The sequence below is a fragment of the Bubalus bubalis genome, chromosome 3, assembly GCF_019923935.1.
Source record: "Bubalus bubalis isolate 160015118507 breed Murrah chromosome 3, NDDB_SH_1, whole genome shotgun sequence".
Taxonomy (NCBI): domain Eukaryota; kingdom Metazoa; phylum Chordata; class Mammalia; order Artiodactyla; family Bovidae; genus Bubalus; species Bubalus bubalis.
In genome coordinates, this window is record NC_059159.1 from 41,524,420 (window position 1) to 41,543,537 (window position 19,118).

The following is a 19,118-nucleotide window of genomic DNA, read 5'->3' on the forward strand; positions in this document are numbered from 1 at the left end:
TCACTCAGGCCTGCTTCCATAAAACCAACCTTGGCTCGCTCTAAGTGGGCAAGTGCTACTCTCTCCACTCTGGCACCTTCTCCTTTGGGTTCCCTTCTTATATCGACTAGCCTAGACCTTTCTTCACAGCAAACTGGAGAGCTCAGCTGGGTTCAACTTAAAAAGGCAAACAAATACACACACTCATCCAGAAAGAAACGATGGGGTTGCAGACATAACAGTACCTTGGGAGTTGGCAGAAGGTATCCTGCTTTTAAGATTTTTAAAAAGGAAGACAAAGTGTTGCTCAGTTATTTATAATGGGATAAAAATGGGAAATCACTTTATAGTTTAAAAAAGAGTGCTATATCCAAGGACTTCCCCTGGTGGTCCAGTGGTTAAGACTGTGCTTCCACTGAAGGGGGCAAGGGTTCGATTCCTGATCGGGGAACTAAGATTCCACGTGCCTCAAGGCGTGGCCCACCTCCCCTCCCAAAATAGTGTTTGCTGTTGTTCAGTCGCTTAGTCATATCTGACTTTTTATAACCCCATGGACTGCAGCATGCCAGGTTCCTCTTCCCTCCATTATCTCTCGGAGTTTGCTCAAATGTACGTTCATTAAGTAGGTGATGCTATCCAGCCCCTCATCCTCTGCCATCCCCTTCTCCTTTTGTCTTCAATCTAAATATTGTAATATCTATACAATTAAATAATCAGGAGTTGGGCATCTGCATAATGAAATTCAACACAACCATTGCAAAGAATGCTGTGGCTGAAAATTTAATGACATTGGAGGCTCTATATGCTGTATTGCATGAAAAAACCTGGCCACAAGATAATACATACCATTGGATCCCGATTTTTAAAATATGCATGTGTTTTAAGATATTTTTAAAAATGAAAAACATTCCATGTATTAACAGCCAATTATCACAGAATGTTGGGGATAAATATGTAGTTTTTATTTTTATTTTTCTACTTGATCTTTATTTCTGTAATAAACACACATTAATTTTGTGAGGGGAAAAGCATAACAAAAAGCTTAGATGCTGAGCCACTGAACTGATTCCTAAAACTTTGCCATTTTCAACAGAAAGATGCAGAGTTTCAGGCTGAAATAAAGTTTCACAGCATAATTAATGACATTCAAATAATGACAACAATATAGATCCTTCCCTGGGATAAAGAACTTCTTTAAGGCAAATGTCCACATTTCCTTGGAGTTAAATGTTAATCTGATAGAACCCAGCCCCTGGAGAGATGGATTTTAACTTATGTGAAATTTTTATGAACTCATCAGTGGGTTGGAGCAAAGAGCAGGACCAGAATAGAGTCACAAAGAGGTCTAGGAAGATAAAGCATTTCTTATTAATTCACTACTGCTTTGTTAAAAAGACATGAACTTGGATGAAGCTCTTATGTACCTGGGGTCTGCAAAACAACACCTACAAGCCTAAGTCACGTCCCAAGGTGCGAAGCAGGGCTGGAAGCAGCAAGTCTGCAAGAAAGGAAAATTTACCAAATCCTTTACCACAAACAGGTTGGGAAAGCCACGCTTGGCATCTCTCGCCATGGGTCACCTTCTGCAGGGAAAAGAGAGGAAATTAAAAAGCTGGAATGGTATTATTCATTTAAATAAAAATGATCAAGTCGGCTTGATGGGGTCTTAGAGAGCCCAGACGTCACCACCATAAATGATTAAATACGATACATGAAATCCTCAATGTCTCATGAACAGTCCAGAGCTCTAGTTTTCTACTAGTGTGGATCAGTCAGCTCACAGTGCCTAATTTCCCTGACTGAACCCAGGGAAAGGAACCTGAAGGGCTCGGCTGCTGTAAAGCAGGGAGGCAGCAGTTAATGAAGAGGCCGAAGTATCTGACGACATTCATTTCTAGCATTACGACCACTGCACTTGGATGCAGGGCGACCAGGTTCTTCCATTTATCTTTCTTCCCTTCCTTCTCCTTCTCAGTACTTACTGAGCACCTACTATGTTGATTGATAGGGGTTGTGGGATCACAGAGGAAAATAGCAGGCACAGAGGAGCAGCAGGTCAGAAAGTCTTCCCAGAGGAAAGACCATCTATGTGTGTTTTTTTTTTAATTGAGGTGAAATTAACACAGCATAAAATATATCATTTATTTTATAATAAGAAATTTAATTAAAATTTTAAAATTAATTTTTATTGGAGTATAGTCGCTTTATAATGGTTAGTTTCTACTGTACAGCAAAATGGATCGGCCATTCATATACTAAAAATAATCATTTTAAAGTGTACAATTCAGGGACTTCCCTGGTGGTCCAGTAGTTAAGATGTGACCTTCCAGTGCAAGGGGTGCAGGTTTGATCCCTGATGGAGGAACTAAGATCCCACATGCCTCAGGGGCCAAAAAACCCAAACACAAGCAACACTGTAACAAATTCAAGAAAGACTTTAAAAAATGGTCCATATTTTAAAAAGTATGGCTAAGCCCCTTTGCAGTCCACCTGAAACTATCACAACATTGTTAATCAGCTATATTCCAATATAAAAGAAAAACTGTAAAAAAAAGAGAAAAAAGGAGAAAAAATAATAGAGCACAATTCAGTGGCATTTAAAACATTCCAGTTATTGTGCAACCATCACCTATATGTCGTTCCTATTCTGTCACCCCAAAAGGAATCGCCATACCCAATAAGCAGTTACTTCCCATACATAGAGTTTAAAAATAAGAAGCAAGCATTTCACAGGCAGGCTTGGAAAGGAGGCCATTCCAAAAGACGAAATTCACAAAGCCCTTGGGACATCAGGTCACTTGGGATGGTGCAAATGTGTGTGTTGCAGAGATGAAGAAGCAATGGGATGAGGCAGGAAGGAAAGGCAGGAGGGGAGGGGAAGATCACGGTGCCACCTAGGTCCCGTTAAGCAGCTCGAGTGAGTCAAGGGTGGTAAGGAGGGAATAGGTGGTTTTGGGACACAGTTGAGTAATCTTCAACTCTGGGGAGATACTGTCAACTTTAACACAAATGCAGTTTGAGCTAGGGTTTCTCAACCTTGGCACCACTGACATTTTGGGGCCTGACTCTTGCTGTCCTTTGCACTGTAAATGTTTTTCACAGCATCTCTGGCTTCTATCTACCACCAGAAGCATCCACCCTACTCCACCCCAGTCCAGTTATGACAACCAAAGATGTCTCCAGAAGTTGAAAATATTCCCTGGGGGAGAGGCATATCATTTCCCCACTTAACATATCCTGGGGACCATTCAATATCAGTACATAGCAAGTTACCTTTCCTTTTTAACAGCTGCATAGTATTCCATGATAGAGATTTACATAATTTATTTACCCATCCTCCTTCTGATGGATATTTAGGTTACTTACCATCTTTCTTTTACAGTCGATGCTGTTATCAACATCTTTATATATGTGAAGTGAAGGTGAAAGTCACTCAGTCGTGTCTGACTCGGTGACTCATGGACTGTAGCCTGCTGGGCTCCTCTTCCATGGGATTTTCCAGGCAAGAATACTGGAGTGGGTAGCCATTCCTTTCTCTAGGGGATCTTATTGACCCAGGGATTGAACCCAGGTCTCTAGCATTGCAGGCAGATTCTTTACTGTCTGGGCAGCCCACACTATTTCTTGAAAACATTCTGAGCAATTTCGTCCCACTGTTATCTTAGATTTGCTCTCAACAACTGCATCAAGTTGCTTGAGTCCATTTTGCAGGTAAGAAAACTGAACTGAGAGTGGTATAGTGACTTGCCCTTGGTCTGAGAGCATCACATCCAGTGCCAGAATATAGGATTTCTGACTTCAAGCCTTGTTCTTTCCATCATTGCAACCGGTGGCTCTAATGATTCTCGCGAGAGAAGGAAACTCTGGTTAGGCAAAGGGCAGCTGATGGCTATAGGACCCTGATCTCTTGGGCTTGTTTATATGTAAAAGAAGAAGGCTCCCTCACTAAGAGTACAGGATTTTGTATGTGTGATGTGTGTATGCATGCATGCATGTACACTCCACATGTTAATCTGCTATAATACATTGGTAAGGATGGAAGGAAGCTGCCAAATATTCTTGAACAGAATGATGAGAGATTAGAACTTGTTTAGGAAGATAAACTAGGCAGCTATGTGCAGAGTGGGCAGAGAGAGGTTAGATGGGAGGCAGGGCACCTGTCTAGAGGGTGGCTGCTGTGTGCGGTCTGGAAATGAATCACAGGGCCCCAGATTTCGGGAGAGGACTCAGAACTGATACAGGGCAAAACCCCCCAAAATGCTGTATTCTCAGACTGTTATCTTTTTTTGGCAGCATGCAGGATCTTATTACACCAACCAGGGATCAAACCTGTGCCCCCTGCATTGGGAGCATGGAGTCTTAACTACTGGACCACCAGGGAAGTCTGTGTGTGTTCTCCTTAATGAGGAGAACTGTTTTAAAAAAAAGTGCCACATTTACTAAGAGAGAACTTGTCACTTTGCAGGAAATAATTATGTTTAAACTGTATTTTCTTGGCACTGAGTTAAAAGGAGCTCCCAACCATAGTTGCCTGCTCTCCCTCAAACTGTAAGCAGTTTCACCAGTAAAAGATTCACTGGATGTTTGAGAGAATCTAAAAGAAATATACTGATTAAGAGAAAGTGACTGTTTCCTAAAGAGCTGTATATCTCAAAGGAGGGAAAATGAATAGCACAGATCAGGATCACAAATTAGTAGGCAGTTTTACAAGGATGATGAGAACACTGTTGAGGATCTCTGGGAATCCTCTAAGCAGAAAGTTATGACAGCCTTTCAGCTCCCAATCTTCTTGGCTTTTAAGTGTCTTCAGAGAGTTAGTAATAAAGAGCTTTGCAAGCTCATCAGCTCTGCCAAAGTTGGGAAATCTTAGCCGAGTGGAGCAGAAGGTGTCAGGCTGAAGTGTATTACTCTCTGTTTCAACTCAGTCGGCAAATCTGTCTTCAGAAAGAGGAGGAATACACTTGTTTTTCTCATGGCTCTTGCTTTAGAGAAAATGTCCTTATAGCTAACACCTTTGGTGAGATTCCCTTTTTTTAAAAAAAACTTCTAAGCATCTCTGGTAAGAGGAGTCATGATGGGGGAGAACCTCGGATCCTAAGGAACATTCAGGTTAAGTAGGAGCTGGCAGACTGTGAAAGCCACGCCACCTGAAGGGAAAGACACAACATGGTCTGGGTGGCACTGACCGAGGACCGTCCTGAGGTGCTTTTTCTGGATCAGCCTCAGCTCTCAGTCTCTAGGAAGACCTCTGAGGTTCTAAACTAGAAGAAATGGGCAGGAAGTTTGATTCAAAGACACTAAAAAAAAATTTTTTTTCCTACAACTTCGGTGAATTAGTTCTCATAAAGAAATAATAACTTACAAATGAGAACCCTTTATGAACCACTTGGCTAGTAGTTAGCATTCCTTGAAAATGAGCCACTGGGCTTTAAATATTTTAAATGCATTGCCTGTAAAATCAGGCAAAATTGGTAGTTCTTCTATAGCTTCTTGATCATGAGTTAAAACATATTTTGTAGAACTAAGACAGAACTGCAGCAAGGTTTTGAATAAAAGAGCCCTCAAGATTCAAATCCTTTTTTAACGGTCCACTCTGACTTTGAGCACTTAGTCCTGTGTGCTCTTTTGTCGATCTGTAAAAGGGAGGCCTCCCTCTCTAAGTGGTGTTGGATTTTATGTATGTCTACATAGGTGTACATTCACAGGGCTGGACACATTAGGAAGCCAAAAAAAGGGTCAAAAAACCAAAGAGGTGGCTTTAGAGGCTATGTGAGTGGATGGGAGGGAAAATTTGGAGTGGCCCACAAAGGAAAAACAGTGTGGTCAGATCAAAGGGATACAGGGGGCTGCGGAGTCATTACTGGTGGGGAGCGCGTTTCTTCTGAGGGTGATGTAAATGTCCTAAAGTCACACAGTAGTGCTGACTGCACAACTAACCTACTAACATCCACCAGTACATTTCGAAAGGGTGAATTTTTTGGTATGTGAATTATATCTCAATTTTACTGTTATTTTTAAAAAGAATGCAGAACACACGAGTGGCAACGTTTGGAGAGGCAATGGGAAATGAGGAATTCTCAATTTCCTGGGGGTAGAGAACCAATTCCTGATCTATAGGATAAAATGTCATTCTTTAGGGAGGGCAAGAACCTGTTTTTCTTGCTAAATTCCACAACTGGACATTTCTGTCATACTTCCTGAAGTTTCACTCTGATAGGAGACTCTCCTTCACTTCTTGGGCTAAATTATTAATGTTCCTATGATGTTTTTGAATGATAGTTTGATAGCTCCAGTGTCCATATTATTTCACCTTGGGTTTCGGAATGCTGTGAGAAATACTTATTAACACCAAAGATGTCATAATCACTCTCCCAAACTGCCTCAATGGTACTGTTTTGATACAAAGAACCACAGACACGCTATTCAGATTTCTAATTTATTATTAAATTACATAACAAAGCTTCTTCTATACAGTCAGAAAATGCACATTTAGATGAGAACAAAAATGAAGTACAAATACAATAAACCTGGTTCCAAGAAGCCATTTTAGAAGCAAAAAATTAAAAAGTGCATTTGGAATAGATTTTTAAAAATCTGTATTGGCATTTTTTTTCATGAGGAAACATCTTCCATCATGGTAAAGTGTGATTGGAATTGATTTCTCTTCCTCTCTAAGAGCTAATAGGATAGGAATAGATGCAAACACTTTGATATGAAAGTGACATTTTGCAGTAGACACAAAGAAAATAAGAAAGATGCCTCAGGACATGGCTCAGCTGTCTCAGCTTCTTACCCAGTAACATCCTCAGAGTCACTGGTTCCTCATTTTCTTTTGCCCTATAAAACTTATGGGTATGCAGGTTCATAAAGGAGTAGTATTAGTTTATAAAGATCATGATGAAAAGCTGTATTTTTTGGAGACCAGGCTAAACAACTCCTACCCCCAAAGAAGAATGGAACACAATCATTTTAATTCCCAGTAGAATCTATTTCCTCTTTACATTTGCCACAAAATTCAGTGTAACACGAGACATGGCCATTCATCCTCCAATAGCTTCATACTGCAAGTTAGAAAATGCAGTCCGTTTCCAAGAAATCATATCTGGCTAGTGATCAAACATGAGGTATTAGAAAACCAAAAAGGCTAGTCCAGTTCTTTAAAGTCCTTTTCATCAGGCTGAGATCAGTAACAATGAAACAGAAAAATTCATGGTGGGAGTGCAAGGCCGAGGTGCCTCAGTCCCAGGGAGGCCAGAAGTCACTGCATCAAAAGGCTCAGTAAGTACATTTTTCTATTCGGCATCCAACAGGAAAGAACTAAAGTCAGTATTATTTGGTTCCAAGTACCAAAAGGGCCTTCATGCTGACTTCTCTCTCTCATTACCCATCTCCACTCTCAGGATCATACTCCCATGTCTGATATGAGTACTGGGCAAGATGTAAAAAGACATTCTTTAGAAAATTTTGGTAAGCAGGAGAAAGGAAGAATGGAGATGAAAAGCCCTTTTCTAACATTAGAAAAATATGGGTTAGCAATGCTGCCTGTTATAGGGACTCCCTCAGTATCATTAATAGTAACAAGAATATAGAAATACCCAGGACAGATCAACCAAAGCACTTGAATATCTGGGCTTGAACTTGAGTAATAGATGCATTAACCATTTTCAACTAAAGTTACTGGCACAGAGTAAAGCAAACCCTCAGAGACGTATACCTTTTGGAATCTCCTGCCCTTTTTGTTGCCATGGTTTCTCATTTCAAGTGAAATGGAAAGTTCTGAGTGATTTAAGATCCCTAAAAGACATGGCTTATATAAGACATGACTGAGAGAGAGTAACTTCCTGTAACAGGCAACATTTGGGATAAGGAATAGAAAACTCCTTGCATCTGGCTCCAATAAGCAAATTACTGTTGGCCCCTGAGCCTAGTAACTGGTTTGTAACGACAGCAAAAAGTTGAGAAAAGTAAGCTGTTAAAAAAAAAAGAAAAGAAAAAAGGCAAAATGTGAAAAGAGTTCACATCAGCTACCATGGGATCCAAAGTGAGCCTCTACTGGTCAATGGCACACACGTCTGTCCTTGCTCCAGGGCTTCCTTCCACAAAGGACGGAACCGTAAAGGAGAAAGGAGCCCTGCGTTTGGCCCTGGGTCACCTCACTGTGGGTTACACCACTGGGAGGTTAGTCAGACCTGTCTGACACCAACATCTACAGCACACTTTTTCAACTTCCTTAGAAGAACATGTTTATTTTCATAAAGAAAATAATCAACATAATTCTATTACTTCCTTTAAGCATAACCCTAATGGAAAGGCTTGCCAGCTATCAAAGCACTTGTTCAGCTGCAGCTAGATGAGCGCGGGTCCTATTTTACTCTCATGCCACCATCAGCTTTCATGAACGCACCAAATAATCAGACCAGTAAAAAACACTGGTAGTATAATTAAATAAATAACTTTATTTATGATACTTCAGATTTTATAAATGCTGACTATATAGCAACCAAAGTCCCACAAATTCTAGCTGAGGCACAACCACCAATCAAGACTCTCTGAAAAATCAAAGATAAATAGAGTCAGGGGAGAGCAGTTTTGTTCTCCTAGGAGAGAATTTAATAAATGAACTTCTCTGATCTTTCAAGGTTCACAGTGGGAAAACTTAAATTTTCTTTTAAGGGCATCCCCAATCAACTGACTGATCAATCAACCCATATTTAGAAAAATAAACCCCATAGTTAAAAAAAAATATATCAATTGCTCTTCATTCCCAGAACATAATGAAACTCTAATGCCAGAATGAAAAACCTCTGTTTCTGTACCCAACCAGAGGTCAGTCTACCGATCAGCCTGTAATCAAGTTCATCTGAATGTCACCATGAACACACTGTGATGGAGTGAAGAACTGCATGCTAACATCCTTTTATCTCCTGTGGCGTGCTCTCAAGCCAATACTATAAATACCACAGTACATTTCAGAGGTGAAGAGTAGCTTTCTTTCTTGTAAGAACAGCAGATGTTGGAAGTCTTCGACCTAATTTCGGTAGTTCAATTAGAACCGAAGACGGCAATGGCACCCCACTCCAGTACTCTTGCCTGGAAAATCCCATGGACGGAGGAGCCTGGTGGGCTGCAGTCCATGGCGTCGCTAAGAGTCGGGCACGACTGAGAGACTTCACTTTCACTTTTCACTGTCATGCATTGGAGAACGAAATGGCAACCCACTCCAGTGTTCTTGCCTGGAGAATCCCAGGGACAGAGGAGCCTAGTGGGCTGCTGTCTATGGGGTCGCACAGAGTCAGACACGACTGAAGTGACTTAGCAGCAGCAGCAGTTAGAAAAGTTGTAACATTTACAGAAACCGGGAAATAGTTAAACTTGAAAAGAATTCTGGTGGGTGGTTTAAGATTTTGTCACTGTCCAGGGTGGTAACAGAAGACAGATTCTGATAGTGCAGATAGAAACAGATTCTGATATTTTCTCCTTCAGTAGTAAAGCCCCTCATTCTCTGGATGTTTGGAAAAGATTTGGAATCTTAACAGATTTGGAACGAATAGGTTTTTACAGAACACAGAATTCCTGGTACATAAGACAGGGGTTCTTAAACTTTTGCTGCTACATGTGGAACATTTACAAATGGAATCATCTGGATGGTGGCCCCTCACTGTCTTTTTACATGTGGCTTGTTGAAGAGATCTCAATGAAAATCAAGCATATTCCTCACTTGGTTGTCAGTGTTAACCATGACATGAGGAGGAAAAGTTTGGGGCACTGACAGGCACTGGCTTTTTGCCGTGGTAGAACTGGAATTTTGTTTTCTTGTAGTAATAAATATTACTCAATAGAAGAAATTAACCAAAAGTAAAAAACAATGACTGAGCAAAAATAAGCCTATCATTCTTGATGGTTTTTCTAGGAATACAGTTAACCCGAGTGTGGGCATGATTAAAAGACAAGATAAAGTCTTTTTTGCAGTGCTTGTCTTCTGTTTCAGATAACCTCAACTGTGCTGAAGATGGCCTGTGAAAATCTCAAAGATTCTTTGAAAACTGCCATTTTCTTTGAACACCAAAAAAGTTGGGGACAAAGAGTAGAAATTTATAGCAGAGATTATCAAGAAATGACTTGGGATTTCTCATCATGAGTGTAAAATAAAAGGAAAAAGCTATTTTTATTCACAACTCCATCTGGTGGCTGAAAGGAAAGCAGTCTTTGGATATACAGAAGCCTGGTTTTTTGAAGAGTCCAGCCTCATGACCTGGCTTGTCATCAGCCTTCAACACTATCATCGAAGCATGGAAACTCTGTTTCTGATGGGTTTACTTACCTCTTGGGGAGACAAAACATCTTTTTTTTTAGAAACTAAAAACAGAGGGAAATGTGTGTTAGAAAAGATAGCACAGAAAACCTGTGACTTCCGCTCAACCTGAGCACATCAGAGTCCATCACTATCAGTCTTGAATGAATCCTGCTGGTCAGGCTAATTAGCAGGTCAGTCAACTTCTCCTTCCTATTTTTTCTTCTTCTGGATCAGGGTGTGAAAGTGGTGGCTGTCAAGAGTCCCTGGGATGTCCCATCAATGGAATGCATACAGCAGCAACAGGATGGTACAGACGCCAATAACACCACCCAGGATGAGGGAGTCTCGCCGCTTCCTAAGGTTGATTCGCTGGATGAGGCTGTTCACAGCAGGAAAACGATCTTTGGGGAATCTTTATTAAGGTCATATGTTGAAGAAGCCTCTTTAATGAAAAGTCACAGGAATCACAAAAAACAGAGATCAGTGGAGTCCAGAAAGACAAATGATAAGAAACAGAGGGGAAGAAAATCACACTGAGGGAGCTGCAGCAAACACCAATGCCTTACTGCTCAAAGTCCCAAGCAAATTTGAGTCCCCTGGTACACTGCAGGACCCGAGCAGGAATAACAAAAAGGAAAACATTGAGAGAGAGGAGGAGGCAGCAGTGATGACTGCTGCCATGTGCAGAGGGAGTACTGTCCAGGTGGAGCCAGTGTGGCCAGGAATGAAGGAACGCTGCAGGGCAGGGAGGCGGAGGCACAGCCAGCCATCACCACCATCCTGCATTTCCTTCTCTTCCTCTCTCTCTCTCTTAAATCCCTTTCCTCGGGAGACTGGGAAGTTCTTCCAGAAGGGTTTTGAGGAGTACACGATCTCCCCACAGGGTGATGAGCCCCCCTGGATTCAGACAATTGGTGGGAACAAACTCTAAGGGTCTGTATAATCAAACACTGGTTAATTATTTAAAAATTTTAAATTCACTTAGCAGGAGTGGGCAGGAACAGGGTCAGAAGGTGGGTTAAACTGCTCTGACTGCCCTTTGTGGGGAACACAACAAAAGGCAAGAGGGAAATTCTGTTCAGGAGTCTTGCAGCAGTCACAACCGTACTGGACCTGGTACTGTATCTCACTTGGTAGTATGTTGTCATCAAAGCACACGCCTGTGCGTCCTGTGCTGTTTTCATTTCCAGCAGTGGCTTCTGACTACAAAAACTTACATGGTGTCAGGTACAAATCTCATATAAAGCAGATACTTAATCTTTTCTGGCTTGGTACAAGGGTCAACACTGCCCTCAGAGGAAAGAAGAAAACTGCTGACATTAGGAAACCCTGTCTGTAGTGAACACATTTCTACCTCATTTATCTTTTGGGGGACTCTCCCTGCTCCTTCTCTAATCATCTATTCAGTTCATGTAACTGGGTGGGGCTGATGCTGTCCTCTGCCATCAGGTGTGCATACCCACTCAGGGCTGGCAGGAGAGAACAGTCCCTCCCCTTGGCCAGTGGCTGGGTTAGGCAGTGACTCAAGTGAGGCAACCACAGTCCTCTTTGGACAGGTGCCAGAGCTGTTAGAAATTTCATAATTTTTGATCTGGCAGGAGGTGACCCTGGTAGCCATCTCATATCAGCACGAGGAAAAAATGTGTCTGAGAATAAGACTATCACATAAGTAAACAGAAATGAGAGATGGAGGAGGGGAACAGAGAACGGAAAGGCAGATTCTTGATAATAAAATCTGAGCCTCTGCATCCAAGCCATCCATTAAGCCAAATTCTACTCCTGAATTTTACAGACATATGAACAAGTTAATTCCCTCCTTTTCCTCGTTAGGTCAGTGTAAATTAGGTTTCTATTAGTATCTTTCTATGGAGTCCTAACTAATCAAACCCATTTTATTTGATTTTTTTAAAACATATTTTTGGAAATGATTCTAACTTATTGTACTGATAAAATGAGATAATGTATATCAGAGTACTCTACTAACTGCAAAGCCCTATATAAAACAGAAATGATTTTAGATGTATGGTTTTATACTTAGGGTGACAAGTGAGTGAAGTCGCTCAGTCGTGTCCGACTCTTTGCAACCCCATGGACTGCAGCCTACCATGCTCCTCCATCCATGGGATTTTCCAGGCAAGAGTACTAGAATGGGTTGCCATTTCCTTCTCCAGAGGATCTTCCTGACCCAGGGATCGAACCTAGGTCTCCTGCATTGTAGGCAGATGGTTTACCGTCTGAGCCACCAGGGAAGCACAAAGTAAGAACAAGATTCACCAAAAACTGGAAAATATCAACATACTTCAGGATATTCTTTTCCTTAGGCCAATAAGGGATCAAACTAAAAGTGACCTCAAATTATCTAGGTCAGAAGATACTCAACTTTTGAAATTATATGTCCTTTCCTTATTAGTAATTGGGGAAGGAAACTTTTTTTCTCTAAAAGGCTTGATTCCTCAAAGGAAACAGAATGTTTTTGGTCTTAGCAGTTTCCTTGCTGGATTTCTCAGAGTATGAGTAGTACTAATTTAAACTGGGAAACTGAAGAACTAAAAAAGGTAGAGGTCACAACAAACAAGCAGCAAATCTATATTAGAGTTCAGCTTGTGCAAAATGAAAATACGGTAATCAGCAGTGATCAGCACTTACATGTATGGCTGTCTACTTCCCTCCCTTTCTAAGCATATGCCACTGACTTATTCTCCAAAATGAAAAAAGAAAGAAGTAAAAGCACAAAATTTATGACCTCTGTGTAAAAATAGTGTACACTGTAGACTTCTAACATGGATTCAAGAGCTTTTAAGATGCAAAATAGTTTTGTGAATAATTTAGAAATTATATTTATCGTTTTTTTCGAGATCTACTAGTATGAAACGTCTGGTGTGCTGTCTTTTAGAAATGGCACTAACAGTATGAACTTCCACAAAGTACAAGCGCAGGGCACATCCATAATACAGAATTACGGACAACTTCTACTGTCACTGCTGACAGCAATCTGCCCAGGGGAGAGAGAGAGTGGTGAAGCACACAGAGATTTTCCCCCTAAAAACACAGATTTCAAACTGTCCAAAAGGATACTAGCCAAAGTGTTCATTTTACTCTGAATTGATTTCAACATTCCTCTCTGTGAAGTCATATTTTCTTTTGTTGCCATAGCAATGCTGCAAGGGAGAAAAAGAGAAGCTCATCAATTGATGTTTAAGACAGTCGTGCATGGATTCATTGTACACATAAAAATGAACAGAAAACCAAGGTAAATGACACCAGCTTTGAAAAGCACCAGGGAAGGAACATGAAAAAAAAAATCATTTCCCAAGTCATCTTCCCATTGTTCTTTTTCTGAATGATCACTTTATCCCCAATGCTATCTTCCGATATTTTTTTGGACAAAGCAGTGAACCATTTCCCATGTTTTTTTTTTTTTTTTTTTAATTCAAAGTAACAAATGAAATAAGACAACTGACGAAACACACATTACAAAAGCTTCTTAAAATGGTTTTAAAAGGGGCCAGCTACCAAAACATCTTTAATTGGGAAAAACTCTTTGAGAGGGAAGTGGGGAATTACAATTATAAAAATAGAACCAAATGTGTAATATATCACAAAATATTTATACACAACCAGCCCTTAATTTATGAAAAGATTGTATTCCAAAATTCTATTGGAGAACCAACTAGACAGTGTATTAAAAAGCAGAGATATCACCTTGCTGACAAAGGTCCATACAGTCAAAGCTATGGTTTTGCAGTAGCTATGTATGGATTTGAGAGATGGACCATAAAGAAGGCTAAGTGCCAAAGAACTGATGTTTTCAAAGTGTGCTGGAGAAGACTCTTAAAAGTCTCGTGAACTGTAAGAACATCAATTCAGTTAATCCTAAAGGAAATCAACCCTGAATATTAATTGGAAGGACAAATGAAACTCCAATACTTTGGCCACCTGATGTGAGAAGCCAACTCACTGGAAAAGACCCCAATGCGGGAAAGCTTGAAGGCAAAAGGAGAAGAGGGTGACAGAGGATGAGATGGTTGGATGGCATCACTGATGCAATGGACATGAATTTGGGCAAACTCCAGGAGATAGCGAGGGGCACGGAGGCCTGGCATGCTGCCGTCCATGGGGTCACGAGAGTCAGACACGACTTAGCAGCTGAACAACAACAGGAACTACACTTCAAAAAAATATACATTGAAAGATAAAAGGAACCAGGAGAAATGCATGTTGTTGTTCCACCATTCAGTAATTGGCTACAGTAGGGCAGCTCCCTAGACCATCACGTATTTCCACCACCCAGTTCTTATCCTTGGTCAAGAAGAGGAACCCCACTTGCAGTGTCTGTAACTAGCATTCTACAAGCAACCCCCCTTCCCTTTTTAGGGGTTAACACTTACCCATATGACCCTCTCACAACTTACTGTTTTAAGTCATGGACAAGTTTGGTGATGGCACAAACTAACTTGATGTGATTAATATCATTCCACTTTTTCTAAATGCATGACTATACATGTGTCTGCCTTTTTAAATGAATACATTAATATTTTTAAAATCATTTTACACAGATATGAAAAGCTACAGAGAGAAAAATATGGAAGCACACCAAATTATTAACCAATGTAGTAATTGTATTTTAAGTGAATTCTTTTTCTTCCCTGCTTTATTTAGGAATATTTGACAAATATAAATTGCATACGTTTTTTAAAAGAAGATCAATAAGGAGGAGAGAAGAAAATGATAAATGTAAGAAAATTTCTCAGATCTAAAGATAAGTTTTCAGATTGTAAGAGCCCATCAAACAGACTAAAAATGATGCATGTGAACCTCATCATGGTGAGATTAAACACAAATATAGGGGGAAAGGGATGATCCAAAAGATTCCAGAGGGAAAAAACATTATTTACAAAAAGTGAAAGTGAAAGTTGCTCAGTCGTGTCTGACTCTTGGTGACCCCATGAACTTATACCACCCATGGAATTTTCCAGGCCAGAATACTGGAGTGGGTATCCTTTCCCTTCTCCAGGGGATTTTCCCAACCCAGGGATTGAGCCCAGGTCTCCCAAATTGCAGGTAGATTCTTTACCAGCTGAGCCACAAGGGAAGCCCATCATTTACGAAGGACATAAAATTTTAATTGGCACTGGACTTAAAGAGCAGTACTGGAAACAATGCCTTAAAAAATGTGAAAATTATTTTCAACCTACAATTCTGATTTTTAGCTAAACAACGAATCAAGAATATGGGTAGAATAGGGACTTCTCTGGGGCCCGGTGGATGGGAATCCGCCTGCCAATGCAGGAGACATGGGTTTGATCCCTCGTCCAGGATTCCACATGTGGAGCAAGTAAGCTCATGCGCCACAACCATTGAGTCTGCCTCTAGGGCCTGCTAGCCATAACTACTGAGCCTGTGTGCCTAGAGGCTGTGCTCTGCAACAAGAGGAGCTACCACAACGAGAAGCCCACGCGCTGCAATGAAGAGTAGCCTTCGTCCACCACAACTAGAGAAAGCCCATGCAAAGCAGCAAAGACCTAGTGCAGCCAAAAAGAAAATAAATAAAATTGAAAAAAGAATATAGGTAGAATAGAAACTTTTTTGAGATGTGTAAAGTCCAAAAAATTTACTTCTTATTCTTTCTGAGGAAGCTACTAAAGAACATGGCCCAACATAATGAGGGGATAAACTAAGAAAGTAGAAGACAGTAAATCCTAGAAATAAGTGATTCCATTTAAGGAGGTCATTGTAGGATAATGGTAAAAAGACATCCCAGGACCCGGACAGTGAATGCACCAGGTCTAAAGCACAACCAGTCAAGATTCAAGCAGAAAGAGGCAGGCAGTGTCAATTTTATAACACATTAAATTTTACTTTTTTAATTAATTGATTTTAATTGGAGGATAATCACTTTACAATATAGTGATTTTTTTTGCCATACATCAATGTGAATTGGCCGCAGGCAAATATGTGCCCCCACCATCCTGAACCTCCCTCTGCACACACACTATCCCTCTGGGTTATCCCAGAGCACTGGCTTGGGTTCCCTGCTCCACGCATCGAACTTGCACTGGTCATCTATTTTACATATGGTAATATACGTTTCAATGCTATTCTCGCAAATCATCCCACCCTCGCCTTCACATTGAATTTTAGATCCAAGAAGATCATAAGAAGAGTGAAACTAACAACATCCTTTGTATCACTAGTTCTTATTCCTAATTTTTCAGGTTAAGTGTCTATCTATGGTAGAATATGATACATTTAAAATGTAGTTGTTTTATAGTAAATTTACTTTACCAGATATTTAAAAATAGGTACTACAGCCTTGAAAAAAGTAACAATTCAAACCTGGGCTGAGCAACAATCTTTGAATCATATATCCCTCTGTTTTCTTAAACTGGGACTATCACTATCTCCTATGCACTCTGACTCAGAAGTAGAGAAAATTAAAAAATAATTCCCGCAAAGCACTTTGTATTCCTTGGAGAACAGATATTATCATCATACATTATGTTATTATCTTGTTGAATATGCATGATTTCCAGTAGCACACAAAGTATATCTAGATATCCTTTCCTATCTCATTTCACCATCTGGAGTCAAGTGGAGTGAGATGTAGGCTGTTGTTATTTCAAGGGTCAAATATGCAGGGACAAAACAAATTCCAAATAACATGTAATGCTTTTAAAATGATAAATCATTGATGTTTACTGGAATTTCAACATTCTCACCTATCTTGTGAACTAAACTCAGACATTTTTTTTTAACAATTGTTGTTTAGTCGTCCAGTTGTATCCGACTCTTTTGCGACCTCATGGACTATAGCCCACCAGGCTCCTCTGTCCATGGGATTTTCCTGGCAAGAATACTGGAGTGGGTTGCCATTTCCTTCTCCAGGGGATCTTCCAGACTCAAGGATCCAACCCACATCTCCTGCTTGGCAGGTGGATTCTTTACCAATGAGATACATAGGAAGCCATTTTTTCAACAATAGATAATACTAATTACACATTTAAAGCTTAAGAATAAACTTATAAATATTAGGTCTTTTCAACAAATTGATGCCAGTTTTATATTCAGTTGTGTACATTGTTTTTAAAATATAGCTCCAAAAGGAAAAGGTAAAACTTTATAGGTAGAATTATGGGGAAACTTTAAGAAAAGAATCCCTGATAAAATGTGACCCAACTTTATGCTCTGATGAAAGCAAAGGAGCCACAAGGGAGATATTTCAGTCAACAATTAAGCAATTTTGTGAAAACTGTGGAGGGATAGAAGACTGAGTGCATGAAATTCAAACAAAATTCCAAGATATGATAAATTCATCTTATTATAAAATTATAATTTATGATTTTCAATTACAGGAACACACTATAATCCACTGAATACAATAAGAATCCATGAGCTCATTTCAACATAAAAATTTCAGGATATGAACACTGAAACTGAAATATTCAGAGGTAAAGAGGCATCATGTGTGGAACTTATTTACAAGTAGTTCAGAAAAAAAAAAGTGAAAAAGCAAATGTGGCAAAATGATAACATTTTGAGAATCTAAGGTAAAAGGTATGTGGAAACTCTTAGTACCACTGGAACTTTTCTGAAACCTGAAATATCAAAATAAACAGTTTAAAAAAATTAATAATAGAGCTGCCATTTAAATTAACTTAGTAGCAGCCAGGGGATCTTCTTGATTCAAGGATTTTACTTATATTATCTTTTTAGTCATATTATCTTTAATTTTCACAACAATCTTTTAGGGTAGGTATTATCATCAATTCATTTAAGCACATAAGAACATGAAGATTCCAAGAAACTTGTTCAAGAACAGAGATCTAATTAAGTAGCACAGTCAGGTTTCAAACCAAATCATACTCCAAAGCTCATCCTCTTTCAGTAAGGCAGGAAATGTAGTAGTGGTTTAGACAGAGCTCTTGCTCTAGAGTTAGAGACTCAGGTTTGAGGATCTGAATCTTCAATACTATTTTTAGTAATGTGATTATGGGCAAATTACTTACCTTAACTTCTCTTTTGTTTTGAAGATAGTATCTAATGATTAGTGCCTATCTCATGAGTTACTGAGGAGATTAAACAACATATAGCATGTACAACCCTTGAACACAATGCATGCTAAGTGGCTTCACTCGGGTCCAGCTCTTTGCAACCCTACGGACTGCAGCCCTCCAGGCTCCTCTGTCCATGGGATTCTCCAGCAAGAAAACTGGAGTGGGCTGCCATGCCCTCCTCCAAGGGGTTTTCCCAACCCAGGGATTGAACCCACGTCTCTTACGTCTCCTGCATTGGCAGGCAGGACCTTCACCACCTGGGAAGCCCTGAACACAATACCAAAGTCTATGATAAGAATACAAATGTTTGCTGTTTCCATGTATTTCATGCTACCTTTCCTGAAAAAGTGCTTTAGACAATGCTTAATTTTGAAGAGTTGAGACCATTACTAGTTAACTTTTTTTTTACTGTCTTAAAATAGGTATTTAAAAATTTATCAAACCTAGAGAATTAGGCAGTTAAAACCAACAAATTTCCCTTACCTTAAACAAGAAGTTACTTCACTATTATTACAGATAATACTAATTACTGCAGACTTTCTATAACTGCTATGACAGAAACCAAGTCTATATAAATGTTACATATAAGACACTTAACAAATCACATGTTCAAGACTGTTTTCCATTAAAAAGTGAGAATAAAAAGACAGAGGCTGAAAATATTGAGAATGAACTCACTAGGAAAATTAACCTAGGTAAAACACCCTAATGCCAATAGTTCGGAAACAAATGTTTTAGGCTTCAAGTATCTTATAAGGGGAAGTCATAGTAAAAATACATTACCATATAAT

At 39.8% G+C, this 19,118-nt stretch overlaps 1 protein-coding gene and 1 long non-coding RNA gene across 5 annotated transcripts in view; both read right to left on the reverse strand.

Moving 5' to 3' along the window:
• Positions 1-743: 743 nt before the first annotated feature.
• On the reverse strand, positions 744-9,161 carry LOC123332676. The gene is made up of 2 exons (XR_006549627.2): positions 3,346-9,161; positions 744-1,562 (listed from the first exon to the last, which is right to left on the reverse strand). It is a non-coding gene; the product is annotated as an uncharacterized LOC123332676 (long non-coding RNA).
• A 953-nt stretch (positions 9,162-10,114) lies between these two features.
• GOSR1 (golgi SNAP receptor complex member 1) overlaps positions 10,115-19,118 on the reverse strand; it is a 34,593-nt gene continuing 25,589 nt past the window's right edge. For 2 of the 4 annotated variants that reach the window (XM_006059523.4, XM_006059522.4), the window contains exons 8-9: positions 13,349-13,431; positions 10,115-10,674 (exon numbers count right to left, since the gene is read on the reverse strand). In XM_006059523.4, coding sequence (XP_006059585.1) covers positions 10,550-10,674; positions 13,349-13,431 — 208 coding nt within the window. In that variant the 3' untranslated portion in view covers positions 10,115-10,549. Of the gene's footprint in view, positions 10,686-13,348; positions 13,432-17,622; positions 17,869-19,118 lie in introns of those variants that run through there. The other 2 variants (XM_006059525.4, XM_044939468.2) reach the window with 2 other exon arrangements.